At 42.5% G+C, this 26,114-nt stretch overlaps 1 protein-coding gene and 1 long non-coding RNA gene across 2 annotated transcripts in view; both read left to right on the plus strand.

The window, feature by feature from the left end:
- The window catches only part of LOC133417787 (probable JmjC domain-containing histone demethylation protein 2C), a 109,773-nt gene extending 91,469 nt beyond the window's left edge, over positions 1-18,304 (plus strand). Inside the window, 15 exon segments of the mRNA XM_061705892.1 lie at positions 1,832-2,033; positions 2,899-3,113; positions 3,861-4,013; positions 4,428-4,517; positions 6,395-6,519; positions 7,070-7,292; positions 7,415-7,626; positions 8,924-9,271; positions 9,360-9,528; positions 9,622-9,712; positions 9,832-9,962; positions 10,629-10,751; positions 11,726-11,865; positions 16,319-16,495; positions 16,613-18,304. Of these exon segments, the coding sequence (XP_061561876.1) occupies positions 1,832-2,033; positions 2,899-3,113; positions 3,861-4,013; positions 4,428-4,517; positions 6,395-6,519; positions 7,070-7,292; positions 7,415-7,626; positions 8,924-9,271; positions 9,360-9,528; positions 9,622-9,712; positions 9,832-9,962; positions 10,629-10,751; positions 11,726-11,865; positions 16,319-16,495; positions 16,613-16,777 (2,564 nt within the window). The 3' untranslated portion in view covers positions 16,778-18,304.
- A 52-nt stretch (positions 18,305-18,356) lies between these two features.
- Positions 18,357-25,432, plus strand: LOC133417802 (uncharacterized). The gene is made up of 2 exons (XR_009770402.1): positions 18,357-19,010; positions 24,461-25,432. It is a non-coding gene; the product is annotated as an uncharacterized LOC133417802 (long non-coding RNA).
- Positions 25,433-26,114: the final 682 nt, after the last annotated feature.

Here is a 26,114-nt window from a genome sequence, read left to right on the forward strand (position 1 = left end):
TTCACTGTTAGGGCTGTATTGGACACGTGATCAGCAGTGCCTAGTTTTCTCCACACATGCCACTTAGAATTAAGGCCAGAAAGTTCTATCTTGGTCTCATCAGACCAGAGAATCTTATTTCTCACCATCTTGGAGTCTTCAGGTGTTTTTTAGCAAACTCCACGCGGGCTTTTATGTGCCTTGCACTGAGGAGAGGATTCCATTGGGCCACCCTGCCATCAAGCCCGGACCGGTGGAGGGCTGCAGTGATGGTTGACTTTCTAGAACTTTCGCCCAACTCCTGACTTCATCTCCGGAACTCAGCCACAGTATCACTGGGTTCTTCTATTTCAGTTTTTCTTTTTTAATAAATCAGCAAAAATTTCAACAGTTAAGTTTTTTTTTTTCTGTCAATATGGAGTGCCGTGTGTACCTTTTTCATGAGGAAAAAAAACGAACTTAAATGATTTTAACAAATGGCTGCAATATAACAAAGAGTGAACATTTTAAGGTAACCCATGGTTCGATACTTTGTTGATTTGTTTTAAATAAATATATTAACATAAAATATAATAGTTATGAATAAACGTGTATATATAACAATATTATTGGTGTTATACAGTATTTAGTTGAACAGGACTAGCATTAGCGGTGGCCACACTTTTGGTCACTCCAGTCAGATGACCCAGATGAGTTGGAGGAGGCTTGCTTACGAAAGGTATCTTCAGTCTTGGCTTACTTTTTTGAAAATAACATTAAAATAACTATAAAAGTCTGAGCTCACATGGCTGTATATGGATCGGGGGCACAAACTGGAGTTGGAAGGGGCGTGTCGCAGTTGTGTCATTTCCAAGGCGACACTGGTTCATGTCTTAAAGTATCTCGATTTTACGTTTCAATACCGTATTGTTACAGGATTAATCACACACACACAGAAAGTGCATCGCCACAAGACCATGACAAGCAACAGCTGTGCTAATAAGTTTTCTTAAGCAGTGGAGGACACACACCCATCCATCCATCCATCCATCCATCCATCCATTTTCCATTCCGCTTATCCTCACTGGGGTCGCTGGCATGTTGATTCTGGGCGAGAGGCGGGGTACACCCTGGACTGATCACCAGCCAATTGCAGTGGACACTTTTGTTTTTTTAATGGTAGTCACATAGAGCATTTCAAAAATAATAATAATTGGTTTTGATGGGGGGAAAAAAAAAAAAAAAAAGCTTATTTTTTCGTTGGCTTTGGGACGCTTAACAACTTCTGTTAATTCAAACCCAAAGAATTGCACACTCTTACAAGTCCCATGCCGTACTTGTCCCCCCCTTCTAATCTTTGATGTACGTTTATCGGGTTTGCCAGATATTTTGATTTGGATATGCCTCGAATGCCTTTTTTTTCAAGCTATTCTAGTTGCTCCCTGGCAGATGAGACGACCGGATTTCTCATTAATATTTGACATAAGTGCACTAAATACCTTGAACGTATCGGCAAAATAACTGTAATGATGCACATTAACCACAAAGAGTGCCTCCCCTTCTGCATTTCAGAGGGTGTTCAATCTTTGAAGGAACGACCACTGAACAAGGCAATATGCTCAGGATATTTTATTGGGAAAAAAAAAAAAAAGGTTTATGTTGCAGATAAAACAACACCCATCATAAATCATATCTGGGGAGATGTGGCCACAATGGCATAAATGGAGCTAAAAGGCTTCCCCTTACCATGAGTGGAAAAGTCATCTGTTCTATTTCATATATTGTCAATCCTAAACTTGAGCTGCTCTCTATTTGCAGTATAATAAAAATCTAGGTGCTTTTTCTAGATGCTGGTCATTCTAATTCTTTCCAGATGGGATCCCGCGCTCTGTCCTGAAGGACTGGCGCAAGGTGAAGAAGCTAAAGCAGACAGGGGAGTCTTTCCTTCAGGATGATTCTTGTTCCGAGATCGGACCCAATTTGCAAAAGTGTCGGGAGTGCCGGGTCATCCGCAGCAAGAAAGGCGAAGAGCCGGCACATTCTCCTGTGTTTTGTCGTTTCTACTATTTCAGACGGTAAGGGTAGATGATCACTGTTTATTTACAGTATGTATTCCTTCGAGCTTAGCGGATATTTTTTTTTAAAACTATGATAATTATGTGGTCCCCAACTTGCCCTGAAACTATTATGTCTTTTCCATATCGTCTTACATTTCGAGAGCAAACCCGAAGGCTCATGTAGAAAAATAATAATCGCAAAGCTGTATTTGTTTGTGAATTTTTTTTTGTTTGTTTTTTTTTTTTTTTTTACTAGTCCTTTCTGCCTAATACACGCACACATTTGGATGGTCATTAAACAGTCACTGTCGATGGATAAGCAACAGCATTTGCAGTCAGGGGTCAAACTGTGTAAATCTGTCAAAGAGGATTTGCTGCTCTATAATCTTTCCTCACTGTAGACCTGCTGCTACTGCAATCCCTCCTTCTGTCTCCCCGCCGACGCATCTCTATTTCGGATTCTTGTTTGCTAACCCGAGCTGACCTGTCTGAGGCAAAGCGGTACCTTCAAGTTCAAACGAGTGACAGGGTATGCCACGGACTGGCCACCAGTTAATCGTAGGGCACACACAGCCATTCACGCCTATGGACAATTCTTCTTTGACGACGTATCTTGGAATTTGGTTGTTGTTTTTGCGCTAACTGACAAATGAATTGCACTCTTTTTGGGGTCCAGCAAACTGCAGACTTTGTAGTAGTAGGACCAACGAGTTAAAAAACATCGTGGTATTCGTTCCTGATAGGAGGATAATAATCATAACCATGGTCAATGTTGCAGCATATTCTCCATAATGATGTCTGGATTCAAGAAAATATCAGCATTTTCTCATGCTGTGCAGTTTGATCTTTTTCTGATGGTCTTTTTATCTGTTTTCCCTTTCAGGCTCTCCTACAGTAAAAATGGAGTAATCCGAATGGATGGTTTCTCCACTCCAGACCAGTTTGATGATGAGGCCCTTGCCCTGTGGATCCCTGGAGCAATGGCGGAACGTCACCTGGACCAAACCACTGCCAAGTACATCCTCAGCTTCATAGGAGACATGTTCTGTCAGATGGTCCTGATGGAGAATACAGCAGCCACCTGGGTCAAAAAGGATGGTGTGTTGTCCTAACAATTACTCACATGTTGATGATCACGTTCCACTGCAGTATCTGTGACTTAGAGTGTGTGTTGCTTTTAAAGGCAGGGCCTGGCCTGTTGAGTGATGTGTTAGTCAGCGAATAACAATGTAGAGTTGGCTGTTGCTGGGTCATGATGGCGACTGGCTGTTGACTGGTTAACCTAAATTTAGCTAGCCTGCGTGTTGAGTGGCTCTGGGCAAGCGTCACATCTGGCCGTGTAGCTAGTGTACAGTGCTTTTCGTGCTTCTTTTATTTACCGTTTGTTCAGTAAAGCGAATGAAAGTGCACTAGCGGCTGTGTCTATCTTCGACCACCTGTGGAGGGATTATAATTAGTTTTAACTAGCAGTGGTAGGCTGTATTAATTTAGCTAGCGATGTTAACTTTACCACAGTTGTATAAGACAGTTTTAAGTGTGATATGATCTCAAACTTTGGACATTGTCTGTCTTTTCCACACTCAACCCTCCTGGCTCGCTTATTACTACGTAAGTATCATTAGTCCGTGTGGGAAAATGTTCATCGCAAAATCCCACAATACAGCGAAAAATCAACGATATCAAATTAGATATGTACGATTTGAAAAAAAATAAATAAATAAATAAATAAATCAGCAAACCAATGATCCTGCAAAATGCAAACCGCGATATGGCAAGGGACAACTGTATATCTTGTATAACTCTTTCTGCAGTTTTAGCGTTAACCGCTTTTTGTGTGCATTTCAGCCAAGCTTGTTTGGAAGCGTGCGGTTAAGGGAGTGAGGGAGATGTGCGATGCCTGTGAGGCAACACTCTTCAACATCCACTGGGTCTGTCAGAAATGTGGCTTTGTTGTCTGCCTGGACTGCTACAAGGCCAAAGAAAGAAGGAGCTCCAAAGGTCAGTTGTACATATTTGAATGATTGGACAGTTGCAAGCAAAATGAAAGGCCAAATGCGTTCACTTAACGGGTCAAATAAATGGACTCACTTAGACCCCTATCTCACTGGCCAGGTAACACTAGTTGGCGACCTCATATGCTGACGATAGGGGAAAAAAAGCATGAAGGTAGCTTAATGTCACTAAACTGCGAGCAATCGTCACCAAAAAAAAAAAAAAAAAATATATATATATATATATATATATATATATATATATATATATATTTCTGCCAGACATCTTCCTGGTGAGCGCTCAAGCAATATTTTGGTCTCCCGGGTCCCACATTCGCTCTTTGAATGACATGTTTGTGTTAGGTGTGCATGTTTCTAGTTTTATAAGTTAGTATTTGCTCTGAACTGTATCTGTTTTCAGATAAAGAACTATATGGCTGGCTGAAGTGCGTGAAAGGCCAGCCTCATGATCACAAACACCTAATGCCAACACAGATCATACCTGGCACAGGTAACGAGCACAGCTCTTGACTCTGCATCTTTTCGTATTATACAGGAGGGCGGTAACTGATACCTTGTGACATCATACAAGCGCGACAATAGAAGGCAAGAAGTGGTATAGATCGATTATTTGAACAGAAATATATGAGCTGGACAGAACTGTTCAGACAATACCTTCATTTGATTGCCTTGATGCTCATAGCTGCCCGCAGCTCGACAACCCCAATTCCAATGAAGTTGGGACGTTGTGTTTAACATAAATAAAAACAGAATACAATGATTTGCAAATCATGTTCAACCTATATTTCATTGAATAAACTACAAAGACAAGATAGCTCATGTTCAAACTGATAAACTTTATTGTTTTTAGCACATAATCATGAACTTAGAATTTAATGGCAGCAACACGTTCCAAAAAAGCTGGGACAGGGTGGCAAAAAAGTTGAGGAATGCTCATCAAAGACCTGTTTGGATCATCTGGGACAGAGTCATGTTTACCACCGTGTTACACCACCTTTTCTTTTAAAAACATTCAATAAACGTTTGGGAAGTGAGGACGCTAATTGTTCAAGCTTTGTAGGTGGAATTCTTTCCTATTCTTACTTGATGTACAGCTGTTCAACAGTCCGGGGTCACCGTTGTCGTATTTTACGCTTCATAATGCGCCACACATTTTCAACGGGAGACAGGTCTGGACCGCAGGCAGGCCAGTCTAGTACCCGCACTCTTTTACTACGAAGCCACGCTGTTGTAACACATGCAGAATGTGGTTTGGCATTGTCTTGCTGAAATAAGCAGGGGCGTCCATGAAAAAGACGTTGCTTGGATGGCAGCATATGTTTCTCCAAAACCTGTATGTACCTTTCAGCATGAATGGTGCCTTCACAGATGTGGAAGTTACCCATGGCATTGGCGCTAACACAGCCCCATACCATCACAGATGCTGGCTTTGCGTCCATAACAGTCCGGATGGTTATTTTCCTCTTCGGCCTGGAGGGCACGACGTCCACAATTTCCAAAAACAATTTAAAATGTGGACTCGTCGGACCACAGAACACTTTTCCACTTCGCATCAGTCCATCTTAGATGAGCTCGGGCCCAGAGAAGCCGGCGACGTTTCTGGGTACTGTTGATGAATGGCTTTTGCTTTGCATAGTAGAGTTTCAAGTTGCACTTCCGGATGTAGCGCCAAACTGTTTTTACTGACATTGGTTTTCTGAAGTGTTCCTGAGCCCATGTGGGGATATCCTTTACACATTGATGTCGGTTTTCGATGCGGTGCCGCCCGAGCTATCGAAGGTCACGGGCACTCAATGTTGGTTTTTGGCCTTGCCGCTTACATGCAGTGATTTCTCCAGATTCTCTGAACCTTTTGATGATGATATGAAATCCCTAAATTCCTTGCAATTTTACGTTGAGGAACATTGTCTTTAAACTGTTGGACTATTTTCTCACACACTTGTTCCCAATTCGCCTGCTCACCTGTGGGATGTTCCAAACAGGTGTTTGATGAGCATTCCTCAACTTTTCTGCCACCTGTCCCAGCTTTTTTGGAACGTGTTGCAGCCATACAATTCAAAGTTAATGATTATTTGCTAAAAACAATCAAGTTGATCAGTTTGAACATTAAATATCTTGTCTTTGTAGTTTATTCAGTTAAATATAGGTTGAACATGATTTGCAAATTATTGTATTCTGTTTTTACTTATGTTTAACACAACGTCCCAACTTCATTGGAATTGGGGTTGTAGTTTGTTATATTTTACATACATGTCTGCACTTGACCAAGGAGCTGCTTATAATGTCATTGTAAAGTGAAAAGTCACAATCAAAGTCATCCTATAATATTCTATAGTTGTTATAATGAAGAAAATATTTATTTCTCAGTTCTGACTGAATTAGTGACCTCCGTGCATTCACTGAGAGAAAAGCACAACATCCGACTGCAATGTGCGTGCACCAACAAACAGAACCTCCTCAGCAAGCTACAGACAACCAATGGCGTCTCACAGGTACAGTGTTTGTATTTGTCTTTTTGCTACAACAACAGGTGAGCATCTCAAGCATCCATCCCGATTCATTGAATATTGTCAGAGCACTCGTACTAACCAAACGTACTAGACGCGAGGGGCCTGATTGACGAAGATCCCAGATTGTACGTTCACTCTAACAAATTGCACAAGCCGTCGCTGGGCGTGTTGTGCGTGATCTCACAGTCCTGAGATTGCAATCTTTTACTAAGATCCCAAATAGCGGGCGCTAAATTACGCGTTTACTCCCCCTCAAATGCGAGTGCAAAATGGAAGTTTGAAGAAATGGAATTTGACGTTTTCGTGAAAAAGCCAAACAAACATATTACTATCTCAAAAAGAAAATGAAATCCTTCGCTGAGATAAACAAGTGTGTGGCAATCGGATGTGCAGTATGTGTAATCGACGTTTTTCGACAAACATTTCATGAATCAGACCCGAGGTGACCCGTGGGCCCAAGTTCACTTGATTGGCCCTTTTTATCATGAGGGAAGTCATCATTTGACCTGCGATCCTTACCTCTCTCTGCCAGGTACTACAGAATGTTCTGAACCATAGCAACAAGCTGTCACTAGTGAAGGCTGAGCCACGCTGCCAACAAAACTCTGATCAAGGAGGAACAAAGGTCGAGACCAATGGAGGCGGAAGAAGTCCAGGCAGCGATGCAGGAAGCGCGGTTACTCCACCAGAGTCCCAGTCACCTCTGCATTTTCTGGCTGACCTGGCAGAGCAGAAGTCCAGAGAGGAAAAGAAAGGCAAGAAGAAAGATTCAAACCATCCTGTTTTCTTTTTTTCCCAAATGACTTCCGAATAAATGAGGCGTTTTGGGATACCCCTGAATGGTGACGTTTTTTGTGATCTCTCCATTTGCAAACAGAAAACAAAGACTCTATGTTGCTGGGTAAATCTGTGATAGAAGGGGACAGCCTGGAGGTTCTGCAGCAATGTAAAACCACGTCGCTGATCGCCAACAGTACAGAGCAGGGCTCCACTCTCCGAGATCTGCTCACCACCACTGCAGGAAAGTTGAAGCTGGGCTCCACCGATGCTGGAATCGCCTTTGCACCAGTGTACTCGACCGCTTCGCAGGTGTGCACAGAATTTATGATATCGACCGATATTTGAGATGATGACATCAATGCCCGGCCAATACGGATTTCGATTCTGAAGCCTTGTTCGTTTCCGCGGGGCAATTGAGGGAGCGGCACAGTTATTAACAACAGAAATAAATAAATACATAAAGCAGTCTGTCACTCAGTAAGTAAGTCACGTTGGGTTATTCCTAACATTTTCACCTCTGTGACAGTGTCACTACAAATTGAGCATTGCTACATTTAGTCAAGACAGAATACTTGATATCATTTTACTGCGCAACCGGTCATAATGTTGTGGCTTGCCCGGTACGTACGCGACTCACAAAACGTTCGGGATATTTGCCTTTCGTGAGAGCCGTCAATCGACCAATAAATGTCCTGGTTCGGTTCGAGTTGAACAATCTTCCTCGGGCTGTTTACGTTTTGACATCATGAGACCAAGACGACGCCTAATTGTTGATCAACAGTTCTTTGGTACGACAAGGCTTCAAACAGGATGTCCTCAGAAGGAAGTGGCCGCTGACCTCAGAGTGTCAAAAGGTGTCATCGGCTGGTTGCGACATACATACGGAAAATGTAGCGATCGATTGATGGATCCAACACCTGTTGTGAAATTTGCCATTCAGCTCTTTGTTAGGAAATAGTGTCTTGTGCAAAAAAAAAAAAAAAAAAAAAAAGTGCTCAAATACTGAACAGCCGAACATGTGCGTTCAAAAGTTTAGAGAAGGTTAAATTCAGTTTGTCTGGAAAAGTTTCGAGTTGAATTTTAGGTGCATCCTGAATTTCCAACTGACGTGTACACTATGTATGGTATATTATATATCATATGATATAGACGACAGTGTTTAATTATTATTATTATTGATGCATGAAGCGAGTGTTGGGGAGATTACTTCGGAAATGTCGTTGGTTACATTTACAACCCCAATTCCAATGAAGTAGGGACGTTGTGTGAGACATACATCAAAACAGAATCCAATGATTTGCAAATCATCCATCCATCCATCCTCTTTAAATACCAAACTAATCATACATATCATGACAGGTAATTCTTACTATTACATGCGACCAAGGACATGTAAAAACATGCGGGAACATGTACTATAAGTGGAGGCTTATTGCAAAACGCGCAGGAACGCTACATCGCTCACACACCTGTCACCATCTGACGTACAGACACACATTCAATTTCAAAACGCTTCGAGCAGAACTGAACTTTAACCTCTCGAACTGTGGATGTTTAATTTTGTGTTTCTTGCTTGTTTTTTTGTCGTTTTTTTTTTTTTACCCAGACGGGAAAAGGTGGCCGGACCATGCCTAATATCCTCGATGACATCATTGCATCGGTTGTCGAAAACAAAATCCCTGCTAGTCGCCAGACTATCGCCACAAAGCTTTCAATAAAGCAGGAACCGGTCATCCCCGTCAACAACGGCAACGCTGCACTTGTTCCGTCTGAAGATGTCAAAACAGACAAGAAGAAATCAACGCCTGTGACGACAGGAATTGCAGAGGATTCCTCCAATCAGTATCCGGACATTCCGCACTGCTGGCTAAATAGCGGACGACTACTTTGGCTCAAAGATCACCGCAACCAGAATAACTGGAAGCTCTTCAGAGAATGCTGGAAACTAGGACAGGTATGAGTCATTTGTATTAGTTGTAGTGCCGTACTGGTTTGGCGTGTATCAGCTTTAATATCTGACGTCATTTGCATGTTTTGTGTAGCCTGTGTTGGTCTCCGGGATCCATAAGCGACTGAATACCACTCTGTGGAAAGCAGACTCTTTCAATCAGGAGTTTGCAGACCATCAAGGAGACCTTCTCAATTGTAAAGACCAAGTGGTCACCAACTCAGGGATCAAGGAGTTCTGGGATGGATTTGAGGACATTACCAGTGAGTTCACGCAATGACCGTTGCTTGCGCATTCGGGGCCAATATAGCAATTGTTAATTAAGTCGTCTAACGAAGGTCCTCTAACTTGTTAAGAACGATTCAAGTCCAAGGATGGGGAACATGTGGTTTACAGACTGAAGGACTGGCCTTCTGGAGAGGAGTTCATGGCCCTCATGCCTTCAAGGTCCATACAGTCACCTTCAATATTGATGTTCAGCAAAATGAAAGCCACGCATTTCACGATGAACGGTATGGAGAGACGTAAGGGAACAGAAATGAGGCCAATTTTTGTCCTTCCCTCAGGTATGATGACCTAATGAAGAACCTGCCGCTGCCTGAGTACTCCGATCCAGAAGGAAGCCTGAACTTAGCCTCCCATCTGCCATCGTTCTTCGTTAGGCCAGATTTGGGACCGAGACTCTGCTGTGCCTATGGTAAAGCCTGAGTGTAAATTATTATGAGTCGTGTACCTATGGAATTTGTGGTGACTTTCTTTAACTATGCATTTGTAGTTGTAATTCGTCGACAGCACAGCTCTCAAACTTAAGGCGCCAAGGGCCGGATCCGGCCCGCCACGTCGGTTTCTGCGGCCCGCTAAATAAAATCATGTGGACGCCTACTTAATTTTTCTTGCTCAAATCCGTACCCAAATTGCACATCCTCTTCACTTTTAATAACGTTGAGATGTTGCAAGGATTTGCACGTGTAATAATATGATCTGGCAATTGACATGTACAGAATATGGGTTCACGGTCACAACAGCATGCCGTCAGTACCAACGTAAACTGGACTGGCGTTTCATAAGTGGCTGAATCCTTCTCAACACCAGTTTAAGCAAGCTCCCGTCGGCATTTACGGTCCATCGTGTAATAATACGCAAGGACAACGGGGCGCTTTAACCCTTTAAACGGAGAGCCGGTCAGGATTTCCTTAGTACCATTAGTAGAAGGGAGCCTGGGTATGTGAGATCTGACATGGCCAGAAGAGGGCAATCATAACTACTACTATGTGACGCGCATCAAAAATGACTTTGACATCCCTGCCCTACACAATCCAAACACTTAATTCATCTTTTTTTTTTTTTTTAAATCTTTCTGTAGGTGTGGCTGCATCTCAGGACCAGGACTTTGGGACTGCCAACCTACACGTGGAAGTCTCAGATGTTGTCTCTATTCTAGTGTATGTGGGAGTGGCCAAAGGAAATGGAGTCTTGTCCAAAACCGGTAAAATGATCATCATATCTGTTTGGTAATAATTACAAACCCTTTTGATTATTTGGGACGCTTTACTTTTTATAGGAAGCAAGTATTTACTGGTAATCCTGATAATCCATCCCACCTCACAGGTGTGGCATATCAAGATGCTGATGAGACAGCATGATTATTGCTAGACTTGACACCAATTTTATCAGGCTTATCGGTATCGTCCGATATTTAGCATTTTATGCCGATCGGCTTTAATGTCGTAATTCGCCGATCCGATCAATGACGTCATTGATCGGCTCCGCAAAAGACATTTACTCCTCGTATTATATATAGCTCATCTGCATGCCGAGTGGACGACCGAGCACATTCGATGGAGTCTGGCGCGTCGGAGAGGTGTTCTCTTCACGGATGAATCCCGGTTTTCACTGTTCAGGGCAGATGGCAGGCAGCGTGTGTGGCGTCGTGCGGGTGAGCGGTACGCCGATGTCAACGTTGCGGATCGAGTGGCCCATGGTGGCGGTGGGGTTAGGCTATGGGCGGGCGTAGGTTCTGCGCAACGAACGCAGGTGCATTTTATTGATGGCGTTTTGAAGGCACAGCAATACCGTGACGAGATCCCGATGCCCATTATTCGGCCGTTCGTCCGCGACCATCGCTTCATATTGCAGCGTGATACTGCACGGCCCCGTGTTGCAAGGATCTGTACACAATTCCTGGAAGCTGCAAACATCCCAGTTCTTGCATGGCCAGCATACTCCCCGGACACTTCACCCATCGAGCATGTTTGGGATGCTCTGGATCGCCGTATACGACAGCGTGTTCCAGTTCCAAAGGAGCAATGCTCACTAACATAGATTGAGACAGATTTGTGAAAATTTAGATCTATGAGTCCAGCTCACGAAAAATGGGATCTAAATTGATGATGATTAATATATATATATATTTTTTTAATTTTTTTAAATTAATAACGTTTGTCATGTGTGTGGTTGTAGGAGTGTTAAAGCGTCTGGAAGAGGACAATCTAGATGAGGGGGTTCGGAAGAGGCTGAAGGACTCAAGTGAAACCCCGGGGGCGCTGTGGCACATCTACCTCAACAAAGACATGGACAAGGTCCGGGAGTTCTTGTACAAGGTAAACACCATGAAGAAGAAATCATTACATTGAATTCATGAAGCACTGAAGTAGAACATGCAACTAACATGGAACACAATTAAAATTGGACAGACCCTTTGCAAAAAATGCGAATATCACGGAGTTTATTTATTTATTTGCATCATTGCATTCACAAAGTTAAACTTTCATAGATTAAAGATTCAGGGACCACAGTTTAGACAGGTGCAAGTATTTATTTGTTTATTTTGACATAATTTGAGCTTCCAGCTCCAGCCAAATTAGGCTCACATTAAATCAATCAAAATACGGAAGATGTAATCTGCATCTCCATACAGATCCTCTGCAGAAGGAATCGTGAAGTCGTCTAAAACATTCTGGCAGACTGTTGCGGTGACCTTGGATTTAAGAAAGCGGAGTTTACCAACACCTGCACTGGGCATTGCACCCCAAATCTTCCTCCAAACCCTTGGACCTCGATTCCCAAATGAAAGGCACACTTTCCTTTCATTGGAAAAGAGGACCTCGGACCAGCGGGCAACAGTCCATTCCTTCTTCTCCTTGGCCCAGTTGAGACGCTTCCTACGTTGGCTCAGGCTCAGAAGTGGCTTGACCCGAGGAACCCGACAGTTGTAGCCCATCTCCCGGATGCGTCTGAATGTGATGGTTTTTGAAGCTGTATCTCCCGCATCATTCCACTCTGTCTGGATCTTTGCTGGATTCTTGAATCTTCTCTGTTTGATAATCCGCTGAAGCCCATGGTCATCTTTTTTTTGGTGCATCTTCTCTTGCCACATTTTGTCCTTCCACTAGACTTTCCATTGATATGCTTGGACGCAGCACTGTGTGAACAGCCAGCCTCCTTAGCTACGAACGTTTGTGGCTTTACCCATCCTACGGAGGGTATCAATGATGGTCTTCTGGCCAGTTGTCAAGTCTGCAGTCAAGTCTGCAGAACCAAACGGAAGCAATTTAATGACACCTGGGAAAACCTGCGCAGGTCGTTTGAATTTAGTAGATGTGATTAGTGGGGGACATGAAGTTTCAAACATTTATGGCCTGCAGAATTTGAGCTTATTTCTTCATGGTATTCAAATTTGTTTTAAATTCCTAATTTCGTGGGTTTTATGAGCTGGAAGTCCAAATTATGTGAAAATAAACAAATACTTGAAATGGTTTCAATTGTGGACCCTGAATCTATAATCTATGAAAGTTTCACTTTTTGAATGGAGGTATGGAAATAAATCAACTTTTCCATGATATTCTACTCTTTCGGAAAGCGTCTGCATCATCTAATTACAGGCTTCTCATTAATTGATCAACTTTGAATTGTATAAAAATATGTGGCACAATGAGTGATACTTTTTCATTGAGATGGAATTTAGTTGACGAATGCACACGGCAGAACTAAAACAACAAAATTCGATCAATAATACAATACGTGTTGCAACGTCTTGAATGAACCCCGGTGTGATTTGATAATAACAAAGCCCACTGTGCTCATAATATCTCGTAATATGCTACAGCCTTGCTTGAACTAGAACGGCTGATGCCGTTATGTCTAGGAAGGTCACGATTGAATATTTTAAGAATCGATGATACCATCGAATAGTCCGATATAATTCGATTTTGCATCGAAATGGATCGGTAAATCCATTTTTTCCTCCACTGTAAATGTCAATCTTGGAAGGCAACGTTACGCAACCACCAGCAGATGGCAGCTACGCACCATTTAAGGCTGGAAGTCGGACTTAATGGTCGCCATGTAAAACTGCCACTAAACCAGGGGTGACAAATTCAAATTCACGGTGGGCCAAAATGGAAAATTGCGACAACGTCGCGGGCCAAACTCCGTATTGAATGAAAAATCACTGCGATGTGCATGTTTCCCTTTTCTGCAGAAATGTAGGGTTAAGTTTATCTTTGACGACAAACTTAAATTTTGCTGAAACACTGAGTCTGGAATATTAGAAACATGAGAAATCAAATTTGCGATTGAAGACCTCAGTGGTATTTGTTTGTTGTTTTGTATTTAAATAGATAACAGGAATTCTTCATGTCTCCAACGACCTTTCTTTTTGATCTCAATCTTTTTTCAAAGGCCAACAACAAAACAACCCCAAAAAATAAGAATGTCCTTCAATAAAAATCCAAACCTCACTGATGGGACAACACACTCACAAAGCATTCTGGGATTTGTAATATTAATGGCGCATGTGCTATATACTGGCGGGCCAGCTCGAGTACACATTCGATATGGTCTTGCGGGCCAAATATAATTACATCGTGGGACAAATTTGGCCCCCGGGCCTGAGTTTGACATACGTGCACTGAACAATACGAGCCCATGACCGACTGACGGGATAGCGTTGCTCACCGTTTCATCTGGTTTACAGCGTGAAACCGCTGTTCCGCTTTTAGAGGTGCCACAAAAGCAAAACAATATTACCATCCAAGTCACCGTTCTGCTTGACATGTGAATTTTCACTCAAAGACGATGGTCAAATGTGGGGTTTCGTTAGCTTTAAGCTAGAATAATAAAAATAACATAAAATAGTTTACTCCGTGTAGTGAATCTACGAACCCCAGTTTCATTGAAGTTGGGATGTTGTGTGAAACATAAATCAAAACAGAATACAATGATTTGCAAATCCTTTTCAATCTATATTCAATTGAATACACTACAGAGACAAATATTTTTCAAATATTCACTCATTTTTATTTTGATGCCTGCATCACGTTCCAAAAAAGCTGGGCCAGGCTCATGTTTACCACTGTGTTACATCACCTTTTCTTTGAACAACATTCAATAAACGTTTGGGAACTGAGGACACGAATTGTTTGTAGGTGGAATTCTTTCCCAGTCTTGCTCGATGTACAGCTTCAGCTGTTCAATAGTCCGGGGTTTCCGTTGTCGTATTTTGCGCTTCATAATGCGCCACACGTTTTCAATGGGAGACAGGTCTGGACTGCAAGCACGCCAGTCTCGTACTCACACTCTTTTACTACGAAGCCACGCTGTTGTTACGCGCGCAGAATGTGGCTTGGCATTGTCTTTTTGAAATAAGCAAGGACATCCCTGCGAAAGACGTTGCTTGGATGGCAGCACATGTTGCTCCAACACCTGTATTTACCTTTCAGCATTAATGGTATACAGATATGCAAGTTACGCATACCATGGACACTAACATGCCTCCTTATTATCAAATATGATGACTTGTGAACTTTGGCCTGATAATCCAGTTGGTCCTTTTGCTCTTTGGCCTGGAGGACACGACGTCCTTAATTTCCCAAAACAATTTAAATCGTGGACTCGTCAGACCACATCACACTTTTCCACTTTGCGTCAGTGCATCTCAGATGGGCCCAGAGAAGCTAGTTTTAATCAAACTACAGAAATACATGTACAAGTTAGGTTGTACAAGTGTGTAATCGTAATTTATTGCGATTCACCTGTAAAACATCAGCGCGGAGCAGTTCGGATCCTAAGTGTGGTTTGGTCACTTTCAGGATCGCGATGGCATTTGGAATAAAAATGCCAGTTCACACACACACAAAATACGACCACGAGTGGAATTTTAGGGTGTATTTAATGAAACGCACAACTACAACGACAAACTACAAGAACATAACACTAAGGGTAAACGAAAGAAGGCGTACGAAAATGGAAAAGAGGACATCGTGTGTGGACGCTGGGCTAAACTAAATGAGCGTGTGAGCATTTCATGCGTTGAGTCAGAGCGAGAGAAGGCAAAGTTGGGATTTCGTATGAAGCTAGTCATTTCCCCACAATTATTACACACTGATGTTGTACATCATAGTAAGGATTGGAGTGTCGACTCACGAACGTAGATCAGCTGGTCTTCGGGGTGGTCTTCCTCCGGACCTCAGGCGGGAAAGAAGCAGGTTCGGTTGAAGAAAAACCAGATGCGCAAAAATAAAAAGTAGTAGGAAAGGAAAGTTGTCGTCCCGTTTGGGATGCGCTCATATCTTCCCTGCCGGTTGACCTGGTGGCGGACCGAGCTCTGTCCGTCAGAGGCGTTCGGGAACCGTCCGGGATGCCGGCAGTTGCTCGTTGAGGCCCCGCCGACCGATCGTCGCTTGGGAAAGCGATCGGAGCCGCGTGGTCGACTTCTTCGATCAAAAACGCCGCCGGCTTGGTTGCGGCGGGCGTTCGCGCACGTGGTGGCGCCCGAGGACAAAAAGGGAACAAAAGAAGGGGGAGGGGCGTGCCTGTCAGCACAGGTACGAGGAGAAGGTTAAAGAAGCCTCAACTCAACTCTACTCTAGGTGTGAGTTTCGAGTTAAATATCCCAGGGGTGAGGCGTAGGAAGAGGGAGTGCCGACTTGGAGAAGACCACGACACCATCAGTGACTGGGCATCATAATAAATGGAATAAATATGTTTTTAAAGAATTCCAACCTCTTTTCTCTCCCCATTTAATGGTGACACCACAAACCATGACCACGTTAGCTGTGTAAGGAGCAGGGATTGGATGTATCAGTGGACCAGGATCCAATCAGAGAGCAGGGCTGGTACCTGAGCAAGAAGCAGCGGCAGCAGCTATTGGACGAGCACGGGGTCCAGGGTTGGACCGTTGTTCAATTCCTGGGAGACTCCGTTCTAATACCAGCCGGGTCTATGCATCAGGTACACACACACGCACACCATTTTGTTTACGAATTCAACGACAAAATCAACACACCGTAGCAACTGTTTTGCTCACTTCACTGTATTGGGAACTTCCTGGCCCACCTTGTCTCTCAGGTCCAGAACCTTCACAGCTGTGTTCAGGTCATCAATGACTTTGTGTCTCCTGAGCATGTGGCCAACTCCTTCCACTTGACCCAGCAGCTCAGACCCAACCATGAGGAAGTCAACTATGAAGACAAACTTGCAGGTGATTGTGTAATCTGTCAGTCAAATTTGTGAGTTGGTTAGTTTATTTACCTTGTTTGGGCACCAAACAATAATACAACAATAGAACAAAACCCTTACTACGGTGAAATAATCCACTCACAAAAATGATCGAGGAGGGACATGAGGAAGCATAGCTGAAAATGTCCTGCCCCCCTTTTGTACAAATACAAATATTGCAATATAGGAAATACAAATATTACAACATAGCATATTTCCCAGTGAAAATTTGCCAGTTAGCATATGCATTAAAAAAAACCATGCAGTTACGTATACGCCACATGCAAAACACAGCTTTAAATGCTAACTCTCCACATCACCTCATTAGGTCATTGAGTCTTGTTTTGGCAATGACGGAGAAGTCATTTGTCTGTTTGACAATCCAGTGGATCATCAAAATGATTGTTTAATATAAATTTAAGAATTTTGTCTGGTGTTAATATTAGAGTTTACACCGATGGTATCGGCCTGATCAGTATCGGCCGATATTTAGCATTTTTTGCTGATCGGCTTCAATGTCATAATTCGCCGATCCCATCAATGACGTCATTGATCGGCTCCGCAAAAGACATTTACTCCGCGTGCACAGTATATTTGAATCCAAAAGCTGGTTTCTTTTTAGCCTTGCCGCGTTTCTTTTGACGTAGTACTGTAAATAGCTGTCGCCCAATAAAGTTATTTAAAAAAAAAAAAAAAAAAAAAAAACAGCAAAGAAAAAAGCAAAAAAACGTCAACGTTGTGGGACGGACAACACGTAATGCCGCCAAGACAAATTTGCTCTTTCACGATTGCACTGCAATAAAATATAAATACTGCAATAAAATCTAGTATTCCGATACCACCGCATCCTGTTTTTTACGATCATTGGGCTTTATCTTCTCAACTCAAATGCGACCGGATGCACTCGTTACCGTGGAGCGCGGCGACGGTATTATAAGAACAAAATGGGGAGAAACGTGTGTTGGTGGTCACCGGCGGTCGGGACCGGAGAGGACGTTCGTTTAAGGCTCGCTTGAGGTACGATCACGTACTTTGAATACGATCCGGCTCGCAAGCAGGCAATCAAATGTTATGTAGCCTAGCAAGCTACTGCGAGCACTGGCGGTTGTACGTCAACATGCCGCCGTTCTGTCGAATCATGCTTTAATGTTTCGGTGTGGGTGAAGTCATTTAATTAGAAATAAAGTCATTTAATTACAGTAAGTGAGCACCCGTTATTTCTGTCACGTTGGTTTGACCTGATTAGAAGACACGATCTGGCTAGAGCAGTGATTTCCAACCTTTATGGAGCCAAGGAACATATTTTACCATTGAAAAATCTCACGGCACTCCAACAAACAAAAATGTCACAAAAGTGGATACATTAATGACCGTATTTACTTTCTGCCATCCAATAGAAGACCATTCATTTGTTCTGTTTGTCACTATGCCTCACTGGCATAAATAGAGGCACAAAGATACATTATTTATTGTAAATATAATTTTTGGAGCAATTATGTACACAAGTATAGACAGTAAATGAACAGGTCATTTAAATAGACACATTCCTCCATCTTGTGATCGGATCGGTGTCCGGTTATCGTTTTTTTTTTAAACTCGCTGATCGGCCCCAAAAATCCCCATCGTGTAACGTCGAGTTAATATTTTACCGCCTTGGGATATTCCATTAACGCTGTACTTCAAATACACTTCCACCTACACTGAACAAAAATATCAACTTTCCATAAATAGTCGAGTAAAGTTTGTGTTAGTGAGCATTTTTCCCCTGTGGAGATAATCCATCCCACCTCACAGGTGTGGCATATCAAGATGCTGATGAGACAGCATGATTATTGCACGTGTGCGCCTTAGGCTAGGCCACAATAAAAGGCCGCGCTGAAACGTGCAGTTTTATCACACAGCACAATGCCACAGATGTCGCGAGTTCTGAAGGGAGCGTGCAATTGGCATGCTGACTGCAGGAAAGTCCACCGGAGCTGTTGACCCTGAATTGAATGTTCATTTGTCTACCATAAGCCGTCTCCAAAGGCGTTTCAGACAATTTGGCAGTACATCCAACCGGCCTCACAACCGCAGACCACGTGTAACCGCACCAGCCCGGGACCTCCGCATCCAGCATGTTGACCTCCAGTATATACGACAGCGTGTTCCAGTTCCTGCCAATATCCAGCAACTTCGCACCGCCATTGAAGAGGGGTGGACCAACATTCAACATTCCAATCAACAACCTGATCAACTCTATGCGAAGGTGATGTGTTGCACTGCGTGAGGCAAATGGTGGTCACACCAGATACTGACTGGTTTTCTGACCCCCCCCCCCCCCCCCCAAGACCCACACAACAAAGCAAAACTGCACACCTGTGCAATAATCATGCTAATTAGCATCTTGATATGCCACCCCTGTGAGGTGGGATGGATTCTCTTGACAAAGGAGAAATGCTCTTGAACACAGATTTGTGAACAATATTTGACGGAAGGGGCCTTTTGTGTGTGCAGAAAACGTTTTAGATCTTTCACTCCAGCTCACGAAAAATGGGAGCAAAAACAAAAGTGTTGCGTTTATATTTTTGTTCAGTGTACATACACAAGTGGATCATTACAATGTCTTCGCAAAGCCCACCGCGCACCGACAGATGCGTCCGAAACCAACTTAACTGTCGTGCAGTGTGCGGAAGTTCGGCAACTAGGTTTTCATGGGTGTCCGTCGGTCGGCCACTGCTGTTGCCGCAATTTGATTTGCCGGTGTACAGCGTTGCAGTGTCGCTCATGCAGCAGCCAATCAAAAATACATAAGAGCCTTCACAAAGGAAGAACATATATTTTGGAGTTTTTAGCGCGAGACCCAGCTGGCTAATAGTTCCAAACGTGCTATTGACATCAAAATTTCACCTGATGTTGGGAACAACCCAAGTAATCCATGCATACAAAGAAAGTGGAACAAATAAACTCCAATTAAGTTATGTGTAATAATGTGAAATGGCACAGGGTAAAAGTATTGAACAAGCCAAGTGGTATTTATTTCATACTTTGTACAAAAGCCTTTTTTTGCAGTGAGAGCTTCAAGACGCCTCCTGTATGGAGAAACTAGTCGTATGCATTCCTCTGGTGTGATCTTGGCCCATTCCGCCACACAAGCAGTCTTCAAATCTTGAAGGTTCTGTAGGCTTCTTTTATGGACTTTGAGTTTCAGTTCTTTCCATAGATTTTCCATTGGATTCAAGTCAGGTGATTGGCTGGGACATTCTAGCAGCTTTATTTATTTTTTCTTAGAAACCAATTGAGAGTTTCCTTGACAGTATGTTTTGGATCATTATCCTGATGAAATGTCCACCCTCGTTTCATTTTCATCCTCGTAGATGGCAGCAGATTTTTGTCAATAATCTCTCGGTAGATTTGCCCATTCATCCTTCCTTCAATAATATGAAGTTTACCAGTACCATTTGCTGAAAAGCAGCCCCACACCATCATGTTCCCACCGCCGAACTTCACAGTTGGTATGGTGTTTTGTGGGAGATCTGCAGTGCCATTTCCCCTCCAACCGTGGTGTGCATTATGGCATCCAGCGTTCAATTTTGCTCTCATCAGACCAGACTATATTCTCCCAGTATTTAACTGGCTTTTCCAAATGTTGTTCAGCAAACTGTAAACGAGCTTTGACATGCTTTTTCTTTTTTTCAGCAATGGGGGTCTTGCGTGCATATAGGCCATGGTGGCGGAGTACATTACTCACTGTTTTCCTTGTGACAACAGTACCTGCTAATTCCAGGTCTTTTTGAAGCTCTCCACAGGTGGTCCTTGGCTTTTGGACAACTCTTCTGATTATTCTTTGCACTCTTCTGTCAGAAATCTTGCGAGGAGCACCTGATTGAGGCAAATTTATGGTAGTATAATTGGCTTTCCACTTACGTTTTATGTCCCCAACCGTGTTCACTGGAACATTCAGAAGCTTAGATTGGCGCCTGTAACCAATGCCATCGTTATGTTTCGCAACAATTACAGTGCGATGGTCTTGACACAGCTCTTTCCTCTTACCCATCATGAGATGTGTCTTGACTCACACCTTGGCGGAGGTGGGTAGTAACGCTCTACATTTACTCCGTTTCGTTTACTCAAGTAACAGTACTTGTCAGAGTACTTTATATGCACTGTACTTTTTACTTTTACTTGAGTATTTGTTGGCAACAAACAACGTTGGCAACGTCGCATAGGGCAACGTTGCCAACGTGATCACTAATGTCATTTGACTCCAATTCATCAATCAGACGATACAAGGCAGTCACGTGACCGCATACGTAGCCTTTGCGAGCCAATCAAAAGGAATCATTTGGGGGGGGGGGGGGGCAGCCGCGCGAGTGTGTTTACTTTACAGACTCAAAAAAACAACAGCTTTGTCATGCAGCTCTTAAATTGTGACTGGCCAAGCTTGGATATTTCAGCCCACTTTTAACTTGAGAAAACAACCTGCGGTAAGTTGCAGATGTTTCTATTTTTTGTTTTGACAGTGGATATAGCAACATTAGCCCTATCTTATGGTAGTCAATCACTAAGTCTGGTCAGCAAACAGCGTCTTCATGAAGTTATTTAAGGGAATAAAGCAAATAATATTTCTGTAGGGACCAATGCACATATTGTTGGTTTTTGGGCATTTAAAAATTGAAATGGTGGCAGGTGTGTGTCGATTCCCAGATATTATTTTTTTTTTTTATTTTGTTTTATGTTCATGCTCTGATTTATAAAAAATGAAAAATAAAAAAAATCTGAAGTTTTTTCATTGAGTACTTTCTTACACTTACTCAAGTAGTTTGTTCTACTTTCTTTGAATGTATGGATTACTTGGGTGGTTCCCAACATCTGGTGAAAATTTCATGTCAACAGCACCTTTGGAAGTTAGTGAGAAAAATGGTGACGTGTTAAATACTTATTTCAGCCGCTGTATATATTCCTTCATTCATTTATCATCCGTACCGCTTATGCTCACTAGGGTCGCGGGCGTGCTGGAGCCTATCGCAGCTGACTCCGGGCTCGAGGTGGGGTGCACCCCAGGAGTCAAGTCAAGAGAAATGTGAAAACCCACCACCCACCCTTTTACTGTGGTTACCAGGTCCCCGACTGGCAACCGTTATTCCTCTATCGTGATCGTGTGTGGTGGGGTGTCGTGCATTAAAATTGGGGAGACCGGTGGTCGCGGGGGAATGATGACCCGCAACCGTCACCCCTACCCAGGCCAACCAGCGCCCAAAAAGGATGTGCAAATGTATGTGGTGCATTAAAAAAATCTGCGGGGTAAAAGGCATGGCGGGCCAGAGAGCAGGTCGGAGTGCCGGAGCACCTGGCCGAGTGTCCTCCCCAGTCCGACACTGCCCCCGCTGACGGCTATATGATGCATTAAAACTGGAAGACTGGCAGGGCAAAGAAGGGGGGCAACAAGTCCCTAGACCAGATGTGCCAGCACCCGGCCCGGGGTCTGCCTCATCATGCCTCGTGCCAGTCCACCCACGCCCCCCGCCCACACCACCACCACCACCACCAGTTGTATGCTCGATGACAAGATTTTACCATTGGTTAATGTTGATAGCTTTTTATCTTTCCAGTTAAACAATATTGTTTTTTTTTTATATACACACACAAGTATTGGGTGAGCATGTTTATTTGGAAGCTCTACACCTTTTAATCACCCAAATGACAAAGATTACGATAAATTGGAATCCTACAGCGTTGTACATGCGTACAATGCCAAAGAGCGTCAAAATACGTGTCTGGAGCGTTTTCAGTACAATGAGTGCATATGTTTGATTTTGAATAGCTGATTTTATGCATATCATACTGCGTAATGTGTGATCTATGGAGGACTTTGAACTGGATTAGATGTAAATGACTGTTTTTTGTCATTGAGAATGCATTTCTGCAGATTTGTGCCCAGTAATCATTTTCAATAGACGCTGAGAGGTCTTGTTCCCATTTTGCGATTGGTAAGTGTATTGAATTCGTACTTGAGATTAATTTGTATACTTTTGAAAGGAGTTTTTTTGCTTTGTGGGAGTAGTTCCACTCTTTTCTGAACCAAAACCTTTAACTATCACATCTGATACATAAGGTGTTGTGGTAAAGTTGCAGTGTTCTTTCCCACAATGCACATGGCTTGCATAGCAAAACTGGAGTTTACGTGTTGTTTGAATCTGCAGTGGGAGCGCCGTTACACGAGCAGAGAGAGAAAAATAAGTTTGCTTCTTAAACTGCTTTATGAAAAAGTTTAGTTTGCTCAAGATATTGTGGTGGGCTCTGTCTTTGTCTTGCGACCGGAATGAGGGTTGAGGGACCTCTGCCTCCTGTAGGTTATAGCTGTTTTTTTGTTGAACAGTACAGTTTAATATTCATGTTGGATAACAATAATTATATTTTTGCACATAGTGTTGTATTAACCATTACAGAAGCATAAAAAAAGAAGGATTTTTGTTAACACCAGTGCTGTTAATTTAGGGGAGAGGTGTTATAACCTTTATTTTGTCGACGGTATAACTGCATCACCACACTAGTGGTACGCTTTGATTGCTCAAAGACTCTCCATACTCATGTTTATTTGTTATTTTTATTTTAAAAAAAAATTCATGTCCGAAATGTTTATTTCGTTATTGTGGGTGCTTGCTGAGACAAATTCTTTACGTGACTTGTTGCATACTTGGCCAAAGAAGCTGATTCTGACTTTGGATAGTGAGGTCATAAATTTGTTCAGCACTGTACATAATACATTAACTGTAATTTCTCGTGTATAATGCACACCCATGTATAATATGCACCCCCAAAGTTGACCTCAAAATTCTGGAAAACCCTTCTACCTATGGACTGTATAATGCATTTTTACAATGCATGATTTTGCTTCTACCCATATGATCAAAACATGAAGTATCATCTGTATTTTGTTAGTTTTCTCAAATAATTATTCTGAAGTTAAGCACTTTATTGGAACACGTAATACTTTTTATTTACTTGCTCTTATGTTGAAATCCACAGCCCTACTTTTATTTAGTAAATGTAAACACACAGTCGTGCTCATATGTTTGATAACCCAGGCAGAATTTGTAAGATGTGTACAATTCTTTGAAGAAAACATCAAGGGCCAGGCGGAACATATTAAATTTTATTTTAATGGGATTCAAATTCAACGGTCAAGCATTGCAGAAAAAGCAATATCCGTCAACAAAACATAACCATAAAGAAATGAATGGTGGTTGTTGTTCAGTCATCAATGGTATTTTCAAAAAAAAACAGTGTTTCACAAATTCTGCCGGGGTATGTAAACTTATGAGCACACCTGTACATATATGCAGTCATACGTACCCCTGTCATATTGGAATGAAAGTGTAGGCTGCCCCTTTTTCATAACCTCTAGGTGGCGGTGGGATATTGTAATGAAAGTGTACAGCTTTTTCATAACCTCGAGATGGCGGCAAAGTTTTTTTCATTTTCCCCTATAACCTATGTGTTATGCACGCTGTTCACAATTTATAGACAGTTGGTACACTGTGCAGTTAATATATGCTACACTACTATACAATATATGAGGAAATACCGCCCTTGTCAAATACCTGGCAGAACAATGGGGGGGGGGGGGGGGAGGAGCGTATTTGTTTTCCATCTAACTGCTCTAAGACTTGGAATTGTCGACAGGATTAATCAAATACTCCTTACTCTTCCTCACAGGTGAAAAACATCCTGTACCACTGTGCAAAAGAGGCCGTGAGCTCCTTGAAAAGGAGCATTTCTGAGGAGGAGGAGGAGGGTGAGAACTCGTAACAGCACCTCTGCCTTGTGCACACGTCCCAGCAACAGTCCGCTCTTCCCGTGAGGAGGACAGAGTCCCGCGATTGCAGGAGGAGACGTTCGGAGTCGAGCAACTTAGGTGATCCGGTCGACTCTGCGTTCGGCTAGCATTTTAAGTGGCTGGCAAAAGGCAAACCCACACCTACCCCTGGAACCATTGCGTGCCCAGAGGCGATGCTCAAAAAAAGAGGCGGGCCTACTGGACAGACGGATTAAACCTGCCACTCACTGTACTGTTGCATTGATTATGAACACAGGAAAAACCGAATGATGGAAAAGGGAGGGCAGTGTGCTGCTCGGGAGCCTTATCGTAGCCACTGACTTCTTAAGTGGGACTCTCACGTGAGCAGAAGTGCTGATTTGGGCAGCAGGCCAGACTGGCGGAGCTGTGTCCTGAACTGTTGAACCACAGGTTAAATCTGCAGCAAGAGCCAATACAGTACGTCTTGGACTGATTGGATTTTCTTTTTTCTTTTTTGCTGATTACAACATCACCAGCAGCAAACAGTTTCAGGACCGTCATTTCTGATGGTGGGGGGTAACACAAAGCAAAAAACCATTAGCTGCATGAGTCAGCAGGCTCCTTGTTTGTTCTGTCACTTTGTTTTTCTCTGTGAAGATGTATTTATTTGATAGCTTTATGTAAATGTGATGTTAATGAGACAAAAAAAGCAATTATGTAAATGTGACTGTACAGTTGTTTCCCTTTTCCCCCCTTTGTTTTGCTCTAAGTGGTTTTCAGTTGTTATACGGTTCTACTGTGATGGAGGACACACACATGCACCAGCTAATGCCTGTAACTTTGGGAAATACTGATGTCCTCATGCCATAAATACATTTTTTTAAGATGAACTGCCAAACTGTTGTAAAAACTGTCTAAAGTTGTATTATGTATAGAAAAAAAATAATTGCTCATACACTTGCATTTTATAAAGTATTCCCTGTAAAACAGACATTTACAAAAAGAGATGTAATTTATTTAATAAAATAATTCATTTTCATTTTATTGAGATTTGCTCTGTTGAACTTCTGAAGTTAAAAGATAAAATAATAATTCAAAAAAATAACTATAAAATGTAAATATATACATATATTCATTGACTGAGGTATTTTTATAAAACGTGTCTTGCTTCAATTTAAAAATTTTAAAGTGTGTTAAAGTGATTTGTAAAATGAAGTTCAAATGGGGTTTTACATTTTCCATTAAAATGGATTTATCAAACAACAAAATGTCTTTTAACTTCTTTTGGACTGCAGTAGAGTAATATCATTTCGTTAAAGAGGGAGATATGGCAGCTTCAACTTGTATGCACACATTTTATTTTAAGGATTGGTCCAATGTACTTGTTAAAATACGAAGTGACATGAAAATAATGTTTAACCTGGTAATTGTGTGTGTGTGTGTGTGTGTGTGTTCCAAAGATGGGGTGAATAAAGACTGCCAGGGTGTGTGCAGTGCATTGTGGGGTAATGTCAGAGGGGTGTTGGAGGTGGAGACAGGTTTAAGCAATGACACGTGGAAGGTCGGATGAAT

Source organism: Phycodurus eques, chromosome 19, assembly GCF_024500275.1.
Source record: "Phycodurus eques isolate BA_2022a chromosome 19, UOR_Pequ_1.1, whole genome shotgun sequence".
Lineage (NCBI taxonomy): Eukaryota > Metazoa > Chordata > Actinopteri > Syngnathiformes > Syngnathidae > Phycodurus > Phycodurus eques.